Source organism: Anoplopoma fimbria, chromosome 23 (assembly GCF_027596085.1).
Source record: "Anoplopoma fimbria isolate UVic2021 breed Golden Eagle Sablefish chromosome 23, Afim_UVic_2022, whole genome shotgun sequence".
Classification (NCBI taxonomy): Eukaryota; Metazoa; Chordata; class Actinopteri; order Perciformes; family Anoplopomatidae; genus Anoplopoma; species Anoplopoma fimbria.
The window spans coordinates 13745518-13764925 of NC_072471.1; the positions used below are offsets into that span (position 1 = coordinate 13745518).

The window sequence follows — 19408 nt, forward strand, 5'->3', positions numbered from 1 at the left end:
GTTGGGCATTCAAAAAGACAAATTCCTTCGATAGGAAGCACTGCTTTACCGCAGCGGTGGACAACACTATAGATGTTGATTGCTGAATTCTTCAAGAAATCGGTGCAGCAGAGAGGTTGTTGCTAACCACTTTCTGCCTGCTACGACAAGTACAGCTTCACAACGGAGGATGGTGATCGGGTGCACCAGGCCATTCATCTCTTAGTTGATAGGAGGAAGGACTGCCTGGCTCGGCCGATTCTTGACAGCATGGGGGCACTTTCTAAGTCGGTCATTTTCTCCCCCTTTTTGAAAATCTTATTTTCCTGCTCTGTCATTCCCCATGCCCTCACTCTTTCTTTCTCCTAAGTCACAACGTCTCGCTGCCAGGAGACACTCAGGTAGCTGTTATATTCTACTACTTTGTCTTCATTCTAGCTGTGCTACTCTGTCAAACCTCTTACCTCTCTGAATTTAGTTTCAAAAGGCACTACCTCATCTCTTTCCCCCTGCCTCTCCAACCTGCTCCCTTGTCTTCATCTTTCTTCAGAGTGGATCCATACTTAGACACTGGCATGCAGATTACATTATGGATCCGCTGGGCCGATCAATGGCCGCTCCACATTAAAGGAGTGCTGGCCCCTGCTCCTTGGCCCGTCATGCCCCATCCTGGCCTTAATTAGATGACTTTTATTGTCGGCTAATGGGAGAGGCGCTACACTGTGGAAGACCCGGGGTAAGACCAAAGCAAAGCAATGCCTTCGCAGGTGGAGAACGAGAACGATAGACTCTCCGAATCAATTTCTCCTTTGACACAAAGGAGGGCTGCTAGATTGCTTAACAGTCCAGGTGGATACACAACAACTTTAGTGGTATTTTATTCCTTCCCTGGCAACAGAAGAGTTTATCAATAATCTACCAATTGGAACTTTTCAATGTGGATTAACAGTCAGGTGTTAATGAAAGTGGTTGACAGGGGGGAAATGGGGGAGTGCGGTGTAGATGGAGTGGTTAAGTGGTCGGGTCCATCACTCCGCGGTTGCATCATCAAAAGGTAAATGGAGTGTATGGCAGCTTAACAAGCTCTGCGGTGCCAGACCAAGGCTGTTTTCTGACTTAGTAAAAGAAGCCAGAGGAAAAAAAATGGGAGAGCTACAAGGAAAAAGAAAATGAAATGACACTAACAAAGTGACAGATATGAATAGTGGAACAAAAGGAAGACAACCAAACAAATATCTGAAGGGGAATCTTGTGGGCAGCAGAGAGTGGGTGTGATTTGATATCTTTTTCCTACTTTATCGCTACCTGCTTTTGGGGGGCAGCCTATACAAAATATGATATCAAAAATACAATGGGAATCAATCAATTAAGAATCTCAAAAAGACAACTAGACAGGGACATCCAGTCGAGAGAGGGAAAGGGAAAAAGAGTAATGTCAGTGACAGAGACTAAGCACAACAAGGAAAAGAGAAGAGACAGAAAAGACTCGTTAAGAGGGTAAATGAAGCAGCTGCAAACAGTTCAAAGGTCTTAATCAGGTTCCCAATTAATGAACTCTAATCTTCAGATCGGCTGTCACTCAAACTGACAAGGCTTTACACGGTTCAGACAGCAACACGGTGTGATGAACATCTGAATATTTCGTGAAAGAAAATGTGGCTTGCATTAGTGTGAATAAACAAAGTTCATTTCTAAAGACCGTTTGTCTCTGGGTTTGGCTGCTTTGTCACTCAATTTGGCTCCGCAGGACATATACGCCTATATGGCTCTTTTTCTGCTGCACGCTGATCTAAGCCTCTTTCTCAACGACTGCACTTCTCCGTTTAGTTTTACAGCTTTAATGGCCACTGATCGGGTCACTGTACCGTAATATGAACTATCAAGGCCCACTTCCAACAACAGCCAATGTTGAGTCCATTAAACAGACATCTGCAGAGTAGGCTTGGTGCAGCACATAAATGCACAGGACCTTCCAGCCCCAAATATACACAGGATGATGTCGTTACTGTGGTGTCAGCCGTTCTCATCAGCGTTCTTTTGCAGATGCAGCAGGCTGTGAAAAAGCTCTGGAAAAAAAAAAGCACTACCTGCTCAGCAACAGAAGGCAAACAGCAACACGGTGGAGCATTTAGCAGCTAAAGAGCTAGAGCTTTCCCTCAGGAGTTGGTGGAGACCAAAACAGAGCTAAACAGGGTCTACCTTGGACTTAAATTTCCAGGTGGCCAGAAATATGACTCTCAATGAGTGCTGATGTTGCTCCCTATTTGCTTGTGTGTCTCGAAAAAGCTCATGCTCAAGCAGATGTCAGTGTTTACAACTTGCTTAAAGCTTAATTCCAGTGCCAAAAGCGGCTCAAAACATATATTAATGCAGTTGTACTATGGTCAATTGTATCATGATCATCTCCTGGCATTAGGATACAATTGAACATTCCTCACTACAAATATTCCTACTATTCTAAAAGAAAGGCTAGAAGTAGCAGTTAAAATATACATGTATATATTTTACTTGTGATTCTCTACATCTAGGGCCTGGGGCTGCGTTTCTTAAGAGGGCAGTGTTTTCACCTACTCACGTTTGAGTTAAAGAAAAGTAAGACAGATGGACAGTTCTGGTGTTTGACCTACAAACGCCTTCAAATGTTACTATTTTAATACTTGTTTGTGTAAGTGGTATTCAGGCAGCCTGTGTACATCGCCCATGTGTGTGTGTGTGTGTGTGTGTGTGTTTGTGTAATAGTATACATTCGTAATAACTTAGACATGAAGACATGATTTATGACTCTAGAGAATTAACTCCCTAAATTCACTGTACACTCATGAGCTCATGTACAAAGGGGGGAGGAAAAGAGAAAGGAGGAGGAGGAAGGGCAATGCAGAAGAAGGAAAAATAGATGGCAGAAGAAGAAGAGAAGGCAGCCAGAGAGAGCAAGAGAGCACGACAGCACCAGAGAGTGTGTCTCACACTTCCTACCCCTCCACAAAAGGAGCAGAATTAGTCCTACCTCATGAAAGAGCCGAAGCTCTCTCTGCGTCAGAAAACAAGAACACCTAACAACAACAACAACAACGCAGCGCATCAACCCATCATGTAAGATGCCAAACCAGGCACGTTTGAAGGTTTGGCTGGCTGTGTGTGTGTGTGTGTGTGTGTTATTCGAGGCTCATCAGCACTGGAGATGCAGGGGAACAAAGAGCAGGGTGATGCCTTGAAGATCTGACAAGAGCGTCATTCGCCCACAGAGAAAGGCAAAGAGAGAGGAGAAACGAATGCAGGGATAAAGAATGTAGAAAATGACAGTGATAGAAAAGGCAGAGGAAGCAGACACGAGAGAAACAAACCATGGTAATAAAGGAAAAGAGCGGAAAAAGTGAAGGACAAGAGAAGATAAATAAAGAGAAAGTCACAGGAAACTGTAGTGTTTTAGGTTCACCAAGCTAAAAGGAAAGCAGTCTAATACAACAACAAAAATGAATTCTACCTTTAAAATAAGTTTGTTATGTTCATTTAGTGTTAATTGTTGATCCAACTTCATTAAGGAGGCTGTACTGTTATTTGTGGTACCCGTTGCATCAGATTGCATTATACTAAAAGAAGTGAACGAAAGTTACAATAAAAACCCTTTAAAACCAGCACTCTTTAGCTCTGACTAAAAATGCTGCATGTCCAAAGCAGTGCAGAGAAGCACAGTCAGGGAGTCCAGCCTGGTGCGCGCTTCACACCACTTAACTTGTGGATCCTAATTGTGTCTCTGCGACCACAGCTCGAGAGTCTGGAGCGTGCGAGGAACTCTGCAGAGCCTTGCGGTTTCCACTTAGCGGCTCTGTTTTGACCGGCTTCAAAGCGAAGCTCGATGAGCCAAAACACGGCGCAAAGAAACACACAGCGTTCACGTTGAAATGTATGGAGAAGATCACATCACAGAGGAAGCATGCAGAAACGCAGAGGGCTGTATGGTCACTTAAAAAAACTGTCCTGACCGCAGGGTGGGAATTCCCAATAGCGTACCGTTTATACACTTTCCCACCGATCATCAGAGACACTCATAAAGAAGAGGAGTGTTCGGCAAAATCACTCCTTAAAAACCCCAAAAGAACAGTTGTTTTGTGTTTTGTATTTGACGCAGTTTGTTTATACTGGGGAAAAAAATAAAGATTGAGATTAAAATGAATGTGGCATACCATAAATGCACACAGTGGGAGGGCTCTGGAGAGAACAGACAAGCACTCGCACGCCTACAGGTTATGCTCTGTCTCACACACCTTGTGTATGCTTGGATGAGTGGGAACTCACACAGAAGCACATTGAAACACAAATAGAGACTTAAGTGTCTGGTAAATCAAAAGCTGTAAGAGGAGTTCCTTGGACAGAGAGTTGTGAGAAGAGAGAGTGCCTTAAGGGTTAATTTTCTTTGACCTGTGGTGATGAACCGGCGAGTGAACACTGAGTCTCGCAGCCAAAAAGAGAGGACCGATCTTCCCATCGAAAGCGTATCACATAAAAGATTAGGGAGTTGGAAAAAGGTGGAAAGGAAAAAGAAGATGGGGTTGGGAATTTGGGGGGGGGGGGGGGGGGGGACTTACCGATGTACTCAAAGACGTAGACGACGAAGAACGGCGTGACCAGGTCGTTGATGCCTTGCACATAGCCGCTGGCTGGATGGCGGATGGCCCAGATGAAAAGGATCCGCTCGAAAATCTTACACACAAACGCACACAAGAGACAGAGTGTCAAAACGGTAGCTCGATGACAAAGCACTACATTTAAATCAATCTACTTTACAGAATCCAATGCACAACGTTATTGAATTAATTAATAATGATATGAAAGAAAATAAATAGTGTTAGAGAAACTAAAAGTGTTTGGTATAAAACCATGTCAATTTGTCATTAATAATAAAGCATGATCACTGACACCTTTAATAGTAATTATCAGCCAAACATTAGGCCATTCAGAATGACTGAATAGAAGCATACATTTTAATCATAGAGGCATTCATTTAAGGAAGTGAGCGAGGTGTGTGAAGGCAGTGGTAGAAATCAGAACAATGCCAAGCTGGTGAGGAGGAGAGAAGCTGATTGGACACAGCGCAATCTCCTCTGTGGGAGTCTGGCTGGAACACTCCAGATAGGGTTATTGACTTTTAAGTTGATATTAACTTGGTTTAAATTCTGACTTTTCTAATCACCTCTTATTAGTTGATCACAGAATGTAAGGGGTATATTCATCCCCTCTTTTCTTTTGGATTTGTTAAAAAAAACAAACCTTAAAAAGGTACCCTGAGGACGCACATGGACCTTTACTGACAGCGATAATGCAAAAAGTAGTGCAACAATGCGCTTACAAAGACAAGCAAAAAAAATATATAGATTAAACAATGCACGATTTCAATTCTTTTTTTTATTCTTTTAACCGCTTTGCAAATGTTTTATGATGCAGGAAATGCATTTAAATTGTTTGTTGGACCTCAAGGATACACACTGTTAGAAACACTGACTGTACATATTTTGTTTTGTTTACAATCAAACTCCACAGGGGGCCGTTTATTAATATTGAATGCATTAAATGCACTTCCTTAAAGATGATATTACTTGAGTTAAATATCATATAATTGCAAGCAATGATCCTAGTTCAAACCTTTGGTTAAATGTTTAATGTGCGTGTTGTTTGTGCCATTTACTGTGCTGGTTCTATTCCACCTCTACCCTCCTTGCTATCTGGACCTCGTCTGTATCAATCCTGGTATTTATTGTCTGTGGTGAAACGAGACACACAAAATGCTAACCAAAACTTCTGTTGTTGTTTTGCAGTTAGATAGAATCGGTTGAGCCCAATTTAAATGTATTTTCCATTTTCTCTTTCAGCACAGAGCAACACCTCAGTCTTTGCTTTCCAGGCTGCATTTTTTATTACATTTTTTTGCACGACAAAAGTCTCACTTTGAACTTTATTCTCTGCTTTGGTGTTGGTCTCCTCCTTAGTTAGTCTCTGTATCTTCCCCTCTGAGTCCGTCTCCTCCTCCATCTTTTCTCTCTCTCTCTCTGATTCTCAATAGTTTTACACAGCAAACACTTCCATCTTCGTTATGGATGGCTGTTTAATGCTGTCAGACTCAGTGAATTAGAGGAGGCTTGATGTTCAGCTTGTTTTTTTCTCAAATGGATTCCCCCCCCCCAAAGCACGCACCTTGCTGTACCACACCCATCGAGCACTTTCTTATGTGTTGGGGATATGTCATGTCCCTGTCACTTTCTAAATAACCTCATAGCTCATTGTTTTATGGAGAGGGGAAAAAATATGGCAATGTTGTTTTGTTTTTTTGGGGGGAGCTGTGTGTGCAAAACTTATTTTCAATTTGAAGTAATTCAATCAATGTTGAGATGGCCAGAAAGATTGGTAAGATGGAACTCTCTCTGGCTTTCCCCTACACATTCTCTTCAAATCCCTTTGGCAGCCTCCACACCTCACACCTCCTCTTTCCTTATCAAAGCCCCATCTATCAAACATGGAGACCTGCTGCTTGCTTGCAGGGGGGGGGGGGAGGAGTGTGGGTAATGGGACTCTCATTTTGTGCAGCCTCAAAAGCTGACATGCATATTTCACGCTGGCACCTACACACACACCGAAACCACTGTGATTGAACCCCTGCACATACACACACACACACACACACACACACGTTACCCCTACCCCCAACGGGCAAAGAATGTTTGCATGTGGAAGAAGAGGAGGAGCGACGCGCTTCAAACGCAGACAGCGCAAAACTTTCCTCAGGTTTAAACAGAGTTCACGCAGTCCTCGACAGACGGCAAGCTAAGTCTTAGCCGCAAATGATGTTAATCGCAAGTTAATTTGAGATCCTCCTCATGACGCGGTGCATCTCTGAGACGGGAAATCGGCTTCCCTGTTGTCTCCTGTGTCACGACGCCATGGCTCCATCAAATTAGCTCCAGACCCCAAGGACCCTGATAAGGGTATTCTCGAGAGGGAGAGAGAGAATGGATGCAACAAAATGGCGCAGAGTGAAATAATTCTCCACTGACATCTGACACATGAAGTGAAAAAAACTTTAAGTAAGGGTTAAGGGCGTAAAACATGATCCCCCTCTGACAAAATATCATAGGCTCAATCGCTCGAATATCAGATGCGTTCATCAATAACCGGTTATTCATTGAAAAAGCATCGGTGAAAAAAAGATTCCTTTATATGTCAGACGTTGATAAATCCTGTTCTTTCAGACTCACAATTCGCAGACAGATAACATAATGTTCTTTTCACTTTGGTAACTTGTAATTGCTGATTATCAACTTCTCGTGAAGGCCGCATTGTTCTCCAGAACGAGAAAAAAATAAAAATAAAACACTTAGGAACCACTTAGGAAATCGCAGCAGAATTGCTTCAATATCCCTCTCTTTCCCCGAAATGGAACAGACTGTTGAATGCCTTCCATCTCGGCTAAATCTCTCCAGGCCCAGCAAACAAGTGAATGAAATGAAGCAGAGGTGATTTTCAGGTGGCGCCTTGGCAAGCATAATCATATAAAGAAAAAAAAAAAAGAGGAGGCCTTTGGAGTCTGTTGAATACCAAACTATATGAGGTGCACGCTGCTTGAATATAATGGTGGCTTTTCTTTTCTTTTCTTTTTTGCATTTCAACGAGGGGAGAGTTGGTGTGTGGGGATGAGAGGCAGAAATAATTATGGGAGAAGGGAAAAGGACAAGTACAGTAATAACACATACTATACATCCGTCCTGTCTGATCTTATTTCCTTCCTCACCTACCAGGTTACAGCCCCAAGTTGTATCCCGTGCAAGACGGGTGTGTGTGTGTGACTGTGTTTGTGAATTAATGTGCTTGTACACGAATGTGTGAACTGATGAATGCTAGTACGTCTCGTCGTCGTTTTTTGTCTACGTGTGTACACATGCATGCGTGCTTGTGTATTCTTTCAGGTGTGTATACAGGGTGTGTGTGTGTGTGTGTGTGTGTGTGTGTGTTTGCCCACACCTCTGTGTAGGTGTATACATGGAGCGGTCCAGAGCCCTGACCACCTCGTTTGCCTGCGCCTCATTCTGGGATTTCTTTTACTATCTGGCTTTTTTTCAGCTCTCTGCTTCTCAGGCCACTGGTTGTATACGAGTGACAGGACCTCCCAGAAGCACTGGAATAATAAGATAAACCTAACTTCGTATAAATGAAGGGAATCATGTTCATTTCCGTGTTAAGTTGCATTGGGATAGCTGCGCTGATAGTCCCTTAGGCTGGCCGAGGCAACTTCTCACACCGCTGCAGAGACAAAAGTGTCTTGCATCACATTTACATTTGTAAGTATTTAAGTATTAACTGTTATCCGAAGCAGCTTACAGCGATTTAGTAGTTAAGGATTCCAGTAAGGTATGCCTCGCCGTATGTTTTCCTAATGTGCCCTAACTACCGCTGATTGTTATTGTTTTATCAAACATACTGCTTAACAGGGTTTTAGGTTAATTAGTTCTTATACCCCCTTAAACGCCACACTGTAACAGTAAAATGCTTTTGCTCAGTAGCGCTAACAGAGCGGAACAAAGAATGCTAACCATGCAGGCTGAGAGTTTGTGTGTATCTGATCACATGCATGACTGCGGGTAGTGTATCCTTTTATATGCAATCATAGTTTGTGCCTCTGTGTGTGTGCAGCCATGCCAGAGCATGCAGTGTATTGTAGCGAGGGTTTTCCCGTTTCAAACTCCTAGGCAGACAAACTTCCTTTAACGCTGAATTTTTTAGCATTAACCCTTTTTGAATCACTTTATGTCCTTCAGGCCATTGTGATTTCATTTTTTTCAACTGACACTTGTCACTACTGCCCCACAATTTGATGATGTTACCGCCCATATCTGCCCAAAATCAGAGGTGGGGAAGGTGAGGGGGAAACCCTGCTAGGTGAGGTGGTGTGTGTGTAGCAGGTCTCACCTCTTGGACAGAAGCTTGTTGAAAGAGAGGAATAAGAGGATTAGTTCTCGGTATGTCAATGTGAATCTGCAGAGAGAGGAAGAGAAAAAAAAAAGACAAACACTGAAGCAACGGGCAGGTTAGCACAGATCTGGGCATCACAAACAGAGACGGAGAGAGAAAGAGCAACAGTTAGTGGATTGGTGTCCTTGATTGAATGCGGGCGGGGCTTCTGGTGATCTGAAATGGATAGCAGTGGTGGTCTTGAATGGAAAGTGTGCAGATTTCTTTTAGATGTCTCTGTGATATTAGGTGCATGAGATTACATTTTGTGTGTGCTGGACCACGTTCACACCATTTCAGAGAGTGTCTGCCCCGCAGGACGGACGATACGACAGGCAGACAGATTCATCAGAAAGGAGCTGGACGGATGCAGGACAGCGGCTGGAAGAAAGCCGGCTGAAATAGTCCGGGCCTGGACGGCACGGACCGTTTTTTATTTTTTGAGAGAGTGTGTGTGTGCGGCTTGATGCTGACAGGACTGGGGATTGAGCTGTATTCACAGTCCTGTCTGCTCGGCCCACCTTACCTCTGTCACCTTTGGCTGCAGCACCAAAGACTCAGGACTCATCCTGGGAATGTCTATGTGGATCTGACAGCGACATTGGAGAGAAGGGTGTTAGAGAGACACACACATACACAAACACACACACACTCACACACACATTTACACTCAAGAGTTGCAACGTAGAAGTCCCCCTACATGTACTTGACCTCAATATTCCACATTTAAACCTGTTTTTGGCCAGCTGTAAGATCTCCCCAGATGTTCCCAGGCAGAGCAAGTTCTGCCATTTTTTCAAACCTGGGTCATAATCTCATGATCAAAGCCCTTCCTACTAATGCATAGACCCATGCCATTATCCACAATGGGTAATTAGGGGGCAAATGTCTGCATTTACTTTTGGTTGGACTTCAGCTGGTATCATATTTGAGCAGAATGAGCACATGTATTACTGTCTTTATGTGTTCATACCCATTGGATGACTCTGTAATGCTTGTACTGCTCATCACACTGGGAATCAACAACCCTCTATGCAAAATTTAGCAGCATTCTGCCCATTTGGAACCACCAATATGGTTCCAACTTTCCCATATAAAACTGTAGCGACTGCCATGGAACAGAATCACACAGCGAACAAACGCTCCAAAAGGGCAAAATGGCAGAATGGCAAAGTAAATGAGTAAATAAAATCGATAGGTGGAGAAGAGGATTTAGGGGAGTCGCCAGTGTAGCTACAAGAACTTGATAAGCCCACAATATAACGAGCCTATGGTACTGTGAGTGTGTGGAGAAATTCAAAAGCCGCCTAGTGGGGACAAAAAGATTGTTTGATGCCATCTCAACAGTACAACTCAATCAGTTGTTCTAAACACACAACTCCAGTGTACATCCTCTGATTAAAAAAAAAAGCTAGATTCTTATTTTTTTCCAACTCTTGGAATGGTACAAAACAGCAGCAGTACTTCAAAAAGCTGGGACATCTACAATGATGAAGTCCATATGCATAAAACACATATACACACACAAGCTGTTTGGGCCAGGTACCAACAACATAAACAGATATCAAAAAAAGAGACAGATGGACAGACACAAGAAGAGACACTAGCTATGGGGACAGATTCACCAGCTGATGGACCATCTAATGTGAGCACACACGCAGTCAAACACAAGACATATAGATACATGTAACGCGTGCAAATATTTTTACAGCCACTTAAACATAATATACACGACACAACACAAATACAAACTCAACGCCAAGTGCAATTTGAGTGCCAAAACTGACATATGTGCAAGCACACATAACCACTCACACGGGAAAAAAAACAAACGACTTCGCTTAAAATCTCTGCTCAGTCCGTCAACACGAACAGTGTTGGAACAAGAGGAATTTGGCAGAAAAAGAAGCATCAAGACATGATCCAAACAGCCATCAAAACAAAGTATGCCAGCTTTCTGGCACAGGGCAGAGCAGATCAATGGGAAATTGGACGGAATATGTGAAATGTGTGTTTTTTTTCTGCTATCGACAGCCCACTTTGATGTTTCTTATCGGCTTGAAATTAATGGGAAGTAGTCGAGTGGTGAAATAAAAAGAGTGTGTGGGGTGATGAGAGACAGAGAGAGAGAGAGAGAGAGAGACACACAGATCAACAGACAGAGAGAGAGAGTTAAAGTAGATATTATTTTCAAAGCCAAAGAAAAGTGTTCATTTGAGCAGCTCTCTGAAGCTCGGGGCTGGCTGTTTCTACTCTGTGAACACAGCTCGACCACATTCCCGCCGTGTCAACACAGACGGAAAACACAGGCAGACGAACAGACAGCAGCTCTATGAGGACATGAGGGAGAGAGAGGAAAAAGCAGGGAACTGGTTCCAGTAATCCTGTCTGCGGGGCGGAATCCTGTCAACACACACACACACACACACACACACACACACACACACACACACACACACACACACACACACACACACACACACACACACACACACACACACACACACACACACACACACACAACACACACACACACACACACACACAAACAAGCAGCTGCGCCTCCTGTCTGTACTGAGGGAATACATCAGTGACGAGAAGCTGTTCTTGTAATTGAAAATGGAACATTTTGTAGTTTCTTTCATTCGGTCCTTCAGGTAGTGGAATTCAGACAGGTGTTTAAATTATTTTTTTTGGAAATGTCAAAGAATTGATTAAACACACGACAAGTAAACAGGACCTGTGAATGTGTGTGTGTGTGTATGTGCATACTGTATACCTGTCTGTATGTGTCCTGATGGTTCTCGTCGTTGCGGGAGTCATAGTATTGCTGGATGAAGCCAAAGTATTCTTGTCTTTTCCTCTGCAGGACGCTCTCTCTTCTTTCTGCGTTAGCTGGTAGGTAACCCTAGAGGAGGGTGGGAGAAGGACAAAAGAAAGAAAGAGTGAATAAAAAAGTAACAAATGGTGAGGATTGTTGTTGCTCAACTATAATTTACACACATTCTTTTTTTCTTTTTACACTTACACCTGTGTACGGATTAAAAGAAACCAGAAATGATATGTTAACGAGTGAGCTTTGGAAGTACTTTGTGTGTCTCCTTGTTTCCAGTCTTTACGCTAAGCTAGCCATCCTCTGTTAGCTATTTAACTGGCAGACGTGCGAGTGGTACTGTGTTCTAATATAACTCTCAGTAAGGAAGTTTACAAGCACATTTCCCAAAATGGGAAATTATCCCTCAAATGTCTTATAATCTGATTTATTTAGGACTGCAAAAAAAATCTTCATACCATGAAATTGAGACGTGGAAAAATATGCACGTAAATTGAATTGTCTGCAAGGAACTATTGGATGTTTTTATTGCATTTTCTTTGCATTTATTGTATTGATTTTGTTTTCATGTATTGTACCGTTTTATCTGTGTTTACATTTTTTATTTATTTTTTGTTTTTATATTACCTTGTATCTTGCTTTGCTTCGTTTGTCAAAGCACTTTGTAAACTCACTAAAAATGACTTTATAATTCTTTTTATTATTATTTTTTAGTTGTTTTATATATACTTTATCATTCATTTAGTTGCCCTGAACTTCAATAATGTAACAGTTTCTGAAATGTGCTATCAACATTTATTAATCCTTAAAACATTGCACTTATTCTACTACAGGCCCTTATAAACTTTAGCAAGTAACTGGTAAAAGTCTCCAAGCTAATATACCTGTCTGTTTGTGACAGAGACACGCTTGTGTGTGTTCCACATGGGACTCATTTATTCAGCTCTGTAGATACTCAGTAAAACCGTCTTCTCCGTGTCTGAAACTCAAAGTCCCTTACATGTTGTGTCTCTCTTGTAATTATTCGTCTGCCAGTATATACTATTTAATGAGCCTCTGGGTCTTAAAACCCTCGGCTTTAAGTCTGTCGGCCAAGTTCAGTCACACACCAAACTCAGGCCCCTGGGATTACACAGTTTGTAAATGACACACTTCACTTTGCAGAGAAAACTTTTTCTGCTGCTTGACCAAGTGCTTTGGGCCTCTTTGGGGAGTTACCTTTCTATGTATGTGTGTGTGTGTGTGTGTGTGTGTGTGTGTGTGTGTGTGTGTGTGTGTGTGTGTGTGTGTGTGTGTGAGTGTGAGTGTGAGTGAGTGTGAGTGTGAGTGTGTGTGCTTCTGGGAATGTGTTCGTCAGACAGTTCATGGGAGCACGCATTTGGGAAAAGTGTGTATCCTTCTTGTGCAGTCAGGCTTATGCAATGAGGAGAAAGTCAACTCCAAACTGAACAACAAATCTAAAGTCTATTAAAAGCGAGAGATGGTACCGGGGGGCTCTGAAATATTCACACAGTTTAAGTTCTTCAAAACAGAACTAAAACATGACTGTTGGCTCAAAGAACTTCTCCCCAAGATAAAAAGCTGGAAAGTGTAGCTGTTACACTTACAAAAGGCCATTTTCTTTACGTGTCTTTTATATATATATATATATATATATATATATTTATATACTTATATTTATATGTTATGTTAAAAACTTTTTATATCTGCCACTCAACCAATATTTACCACAATATATATGGTTGAAATTAGAGGTTGGTCCATTAATAAATTAGTGAGTTGACAGAAAATGTATTTCAACTATATCAATTACTAGCTGGTCTTTTGTGATAATCAAGTGAATATCTTTGGGTCCTGAAGAAAACAAGACCTTTGCAAGTTGCACCCCCTACCTCAAATAAATACTATTCTAAACAACAATGTAGAGCCTAATGTAAAATGGTTTTACCACTTTTTCGCTAAAAGTAGTAATTTAAAGATCTTTCTTTTTCCGTCTGCATCGTTCAATGTGAGAAGAATTGCTCCTTTCCATTTCCCAGGACTTGTTTTTCCGTGCTGCCCTGCAGAGTAGAAGTGCTTTAAGTTCAGCTAGATTAGCTTTAAAAAAATCCAAGGCCATTTGCTTAAGAAGACCTCACGGTGCAGCTGAAAGCTCCAAAATGTCAAGACTAAACCTCAATACTAAAACCTAAAGAGTTTCTAGTCAATGTTTAGGCAGAGAGTGCTCAGTCTCTTCATCACTCTTTCCGTCTCTTACATTTTATTTGTCATTGCTTTCAATTTAAACCTTTTTTCTGAGAACGCATTTGGCTGCTGTTCAGTCCCATCTGAGAGCCACTCTGTTTTGGACTGGCTTTAGTGAAATCGCCATCAAACTAAAGTCATCGTCTGCAGCGTCAAAGACGGTCTCACACGAAAAAATAGCAGGCTGATAATGACCGTGTGTGTGTGTGTGTGTGTGTGTGTGTGTGTGTGTGTGTGTGTGTGTGTGTGTGTGTGTGTGCTATATGTGTGTGTGTGTTTGTTATCTATGTGCATCTTTGTCTTTGTTGTGGCTCTGCTGTTTGTTGTTTTCGGAAGCTGGCCGCCACTTTTTGGTAACAAGCAAGCGTGCATATCAAAAATCCTGAGGGTACAGACACAAAGTATCAATTTTAGGCAGCTGTTTAGAGGAATATCAATAAGAGCGGCAGCAAAAAGTTTTTAAAGTGTTTTTTTTTTACCTACACAAGGCCCCTAGAGAACCCTGTACAGTCTAGAGGCTTATCTGTTGCAAACGCAGACACTTGGCTAACACACACGAACATACTCATCAATTGTGGTAAAATACGCTTACTCCAAACAACATATGTGTCTGCAATGACACATAAAACACACTCATCACATTCCACATCCTCTGCCAGCCCATCTATCCTCTCCAACCTCAATAATACCGTCATTCTAAGTATTTTTGTCCTGGGTTTTGGTCATAAACCCTTAAAAACATAGAAATTGAAGAATATTTTCACAACAAAAAAATAAACTGTGAAAGAGGCAAACTCCTCACTCATCCACCCGACTGCTGCCAGTCTGCCAGACGGTCCCATTCGTGCCCACAGAACTCAGTCTCAGCACTGACTGGGACTTTTTCACGGCCCCGTCTCTGCCAAAAAATGTCCATGCGTCACATGTTGAAACTGCTCCATAATGCAAATGCACACACACACACACACACACACACACACACACACACACACACACACACACACACACACACACACACACACACACACACACACACACACACACACACACACACACACACACACACACACACACACACACACACACACACACACACACACACACGAACCAAAAACAGGCCAGCTACAAAGCAGTGCGTGGTGTGCACTCTGCCAAATGAGTGAGAGGAGAGAATGTGCGTGTTGAAGGTTAATGGACAGCTTAGTGGAGGTCAATCACACTGCAGCTGCATTACTGCTCGATAGGACACACACACACACACTTCGGGGGGGATTTGAAGACTATAAAGAGGACACATGCGGGGTCACACACTATGCTGTGATTTTATTTTTTTATGACTACTTTGTATCGCTAATAACAGGGAATCTGAAAATATTTTAATTTGCCACGTGTCAATATTGGTCTGTGGTTTATCAGATTAGCCGGGGTATAAACTATGCAAGATAATTGTACTTTTCTAACATAATTGTATGTGTTTAGAGAATAATTGGTTAGAAGGAAAAGGATGCAGTCCGCACAAGCAGCACGCCTTTCTTTTAGAAAATAGAGAATTACTGGGTATATCTCACAGTAAAGAGCATTAAGTGCAAAAGATCCAAGTGTAATTACGCTTGAACCTGAGTGACTAATTTCCATTTCATTTGTGGTCCGCTGGTTAAAAAGGGTGAGTGGAAACTTTATTTTTTTTCCTAAATAGAGAGATGGAAGGCAGAAAGTGAAGTGTAAATGCGAAAACGCGTCCGCATGACCGGCCAGTGGTACAAAATGTGGCAGCACAAGTGCTTCCTCCTGCCTCTGTTAATCAGTCTACATAAACCTCATCTCTTCATCCTTCCTTGAATCAATCTACTCCTCCATCCTTCCATCCCTCTAATGGATCCTCCACTTCAGTAAGCTCTCTGTAAAAAAAAAATAACTGGGGAAATATGCTTGGGGAATCCATTTGGGGAGTTTAGATTAAATCGGTCTTTTTTTGTTTTTCTGTTTTTTTAGTCTTCGCGCTACTTAAATTGATTTCTACTTAGCAGGCGCACATAATTCTGGAAGCAGACTGGAAACAAACTGTCCCACTACGGGCACAGACAAAGTTGAACACATAAAACTTTACTTCTTTCTAAACTGCTCTTGTCTCTACGTGTCCATTTTTCATAGTTACAACTGGTAAAAAAGAGTTTCACTGCATGATTTGAGTTTGGAAACATCCACATGAGAATCAGTTTCATAACGCGAGTTACTGCAACTTGTACGGAGGAAATGAAGCACAAGTCTGCAACTGCATGACTTATTCTTATCTCGAAATTATTCAGAAACTTATTTGGGTGAATAGTTTTGGTTCGACGATGTTTCCTGGACTGCATCTATCGCTTTCTAAACTTAATTACCATAAGAGCCAAGTTAAGAGGTGCAATCACCCAACCAGAAGTAGAAGGGTTTATGTTGATGTCTCAAACTTTGCACAACCATATGGAATGAGCAGAAAACTGTGGTTCCAATGAAGCCATTTTCTCGGATCAAATATTGGTGGTAATTAGCCTTTTATTTTGACCTTGCGCATGGGCCAGTTTTTGTTTATAAAACAATACAGCATATCTTACTGGTAGCCTTCAGCTGCACCTTTTGAGACAACAGAACTGGAAAATCCTCCTGCTTCCCTGAAGTCAGCGTGGAGGCAACATCTTGCCTTCCTGTTTATTTACGCTAATTTTACGTTACATTTTAAATTCATTATTTGAATTTGACCACATGGCCTTAGTGTGTTATATTCTTCACAAAAATGATGGCTGTATCAGACTTGATACCAGGTCATTTTAAAGAAGAATATGAAGATGTAAATGACAGTTGTTCTTAGGGCAAAAAACAAATCGGGTGATGTTTACCAGTCTAACACTGGGATGGCAATAAGTGCTGGGAAAATAAAATTGAAGCATGGATTAGGGGAGTCATGATACACCTACATGAAACAGAACTGTGTGTATTCATTTGTTAATCTATTCAAAAAATGTAATTATTTAAAATGCTTTCTCTGATATTTGATACAATCCTATTTTTGAACCAGCAGGGCTTCACTGTTTAACTGATCTGACTCAATCTCATGTATTCTGCTCACCCTTCGCTTGGTCAATAAATAAGATCCTCCTTTATAATCCAGAAGAGGAACAGATACTACACAGTAAGCAGTGCTGCTCATCACTCATGTTTTCTATTGAAGTTGACCCATCCATAAAGGTGCTCAGTAGGGATTTCTGAACCCTCATCAGATCGAGTAGGTCAAAATCAGAGAATGCATTTCCCTGCACATATACAAACTAAAGATACGCAAACACAAAAGGGATATATTTCCCTGGATCTGGATACAAAAAAAAGCACTTTGCTGTGGTGGATATTGAAAGTTGAAGGCGCATCTACAGTTCTCATGAATTACAGTTGAAGCGTACAAACAGAAAAGAAACAAAATGTCCTAGCCAAGGTGTGAGATGCCTTTTAGGATTTCGCAAACAGTGACACATGGGGAAAAAAAAGAAAATTAAAAATCACTGCTCTTTTTCTCTCAGGCAATATAATTAGGTGTGCTGTTGTAAGGTAACAGTTAAGCATAACAATATCTAAATCTGTCCCTGCTGCCGCTGCTCCCCGATACATCTCATATAACCCTTTGGCTTTGTCAATAATTCCACAGCCAGTTGGTTTTCTACTTTCTCCCACTTCACATTTAACAGCCACACTCCATTAGCAAATGTACATATCGCCACGGGCTGACATTCTTTCACAAAGCCAAAAAAGCCATTTCATTTCTTCATTCTCCTTCTGGGCTCGGACACAAGGGGCTCTTCAAAATAATGAAATAAAACGGTATTACTTCTGAAATTATAGGAAGTTCAACAGGATGTGTTTCTGAAGCCGGGGGCAACCTGTGGAGCCTCTCGATCAAATAATAATAATGTTTTATTTCCACACAAGCCAATGACAGTTTAAGACAGTTATGTACGTATTCTGTGATGCGGTGGTGAATGCAGAACGTCGGGGGAGCACTACAGAGCTCTAAACCTGTTTCTGGTCTCTGTCAGGTAAAGAAGAGTGTGGCTCAAGCACGCCTGCTGGAGGGCAGAAAGAAAGAGAAAAAAGAAGTTGGTGCACGCTGGTGAGCAGGAGAATGGCACAAGGGACACCACTGGAGTGAAGTTTTATTAGGTGCCTCAGCCAAGTTTATGGAACACAAGCGTGGGCTGTGAGTCTGAATGTATGTGTGTGTGTGTGTGTGTGTGTGTGTGTGTGTGTGTGTGTGTGTGTGTGTGTGTGTGTGTGTGTGTGTGTGTGTGTGTGTGTGTGTGTGTGTGTGTGTGTGTGTGTGCGAATAGATTTTTTCGAGCTTGATCCCTCCTATCTATTTCTCCACTGGATCATGCCACGGACAGGACAGAAAAGGCAGTCGAGTGTTATGACACTTCAGAAGATATGATTGCTTTTGACACTGTGCCCACTTTTCACTTTAATCCAAATCTTGGATTTAACCTGGGGACAATTCATTCACGCTGCGCGAGACACTAGAACATGTATCGAAAAAGACTCGTAAGCCGGAGATAACCTCAGATATAGATCTTGAGTTGTCAAAATGTCCCCTATATATATTTTTCAAAGTCATTTGGACATACACGTCCGCAATGAAGTTATGACTTGTATTCCAATTGTACTGCATTTAAACTTGTTGAAATCATGTCCAATCAGTCTCTGTCCATGACTTCGTTGGATAGCAAAGCACCAGCTTGGTTTTGTAACAAAACAGATTGTAAATCCAATACTGAAAGTGTCTCCTAAACTGAGGAAATTAACTAGCTCTTCATGAGCTGCAAGGCTTTGTGGCTTCATAGCTTCACAACAGAGGAGTAGACTACAGCAGGAGAAGCCTAAACCCCCTCCAAAGTAGTCAAGCTGACCACATTTGATTTCTCTAAGTTCTCCTGAGTTGAGCGCATGCGCACTCATTGGCAGGTGGTTTCTGTTTGTTCAGTTTACATTGTGTTTTTCCTTTTATGTATCGTCCTTAAATTCGTATCATTTTTGCTATCGTTTAACGTCGCTGGTCGACCTGCACTGCTGTAAAATCATGCTTTTGTTTGGTAACATGGATTGGACGCTGCTGTGTTTATACTGGTGAATGTTGGCCCATTGACTCTCAATCTAACAAGATTTAGAACCTCAGAGACATTTTTCTTAAGCGTACCAAGCCTACGATCAGCAAAAAACTAACTTCACGCCTGAGTTGACTACAGTAAAATGGCTTTTAACCAGCACGCCTCACTGAAAATGTTTGGGTTGTACACTTATATTGTTGGCTGGATCTTGGATATCCTCACCAACAGA

At 41.9% G+C, this 19408-nt stretch overlaps 1 protein-coding gene across 2 annotated transcripts in view; it reads right to left on the minus strand.

The window, feature by feature from the left end:
* Window positions 1-19408, minus strand: part of tbc1d22a (TBC1 domain family, member 22a) — a 114308-nt gene that overhangs the window by 67422 nt on the left and 27478 nt on the right. The window contains exons 7-9 of one of the 2 annotated variants that reach the window (XM_054624373.1): window positions 11753-11881; window positions 8932-8997; window positions 4563-4677 (exon numbers count right to left, since the gene is read on the minus strand). In XM_054624373.1, coding sequence (XP_054480348.1) covers window positions 4563-4677; window positions 8932-8997; window positions 11753-11881 — 310 coding nt within the window. Of the gene's footprint in view, window positions 1-4562; window positions 4678-8931; window positions 8998-9499; window positions 9563-11752; window positions 11882-19408 lie in introns of both variants that reach the window. The other variant, XM_054624374.1, reaches the window with a different exon arrangement.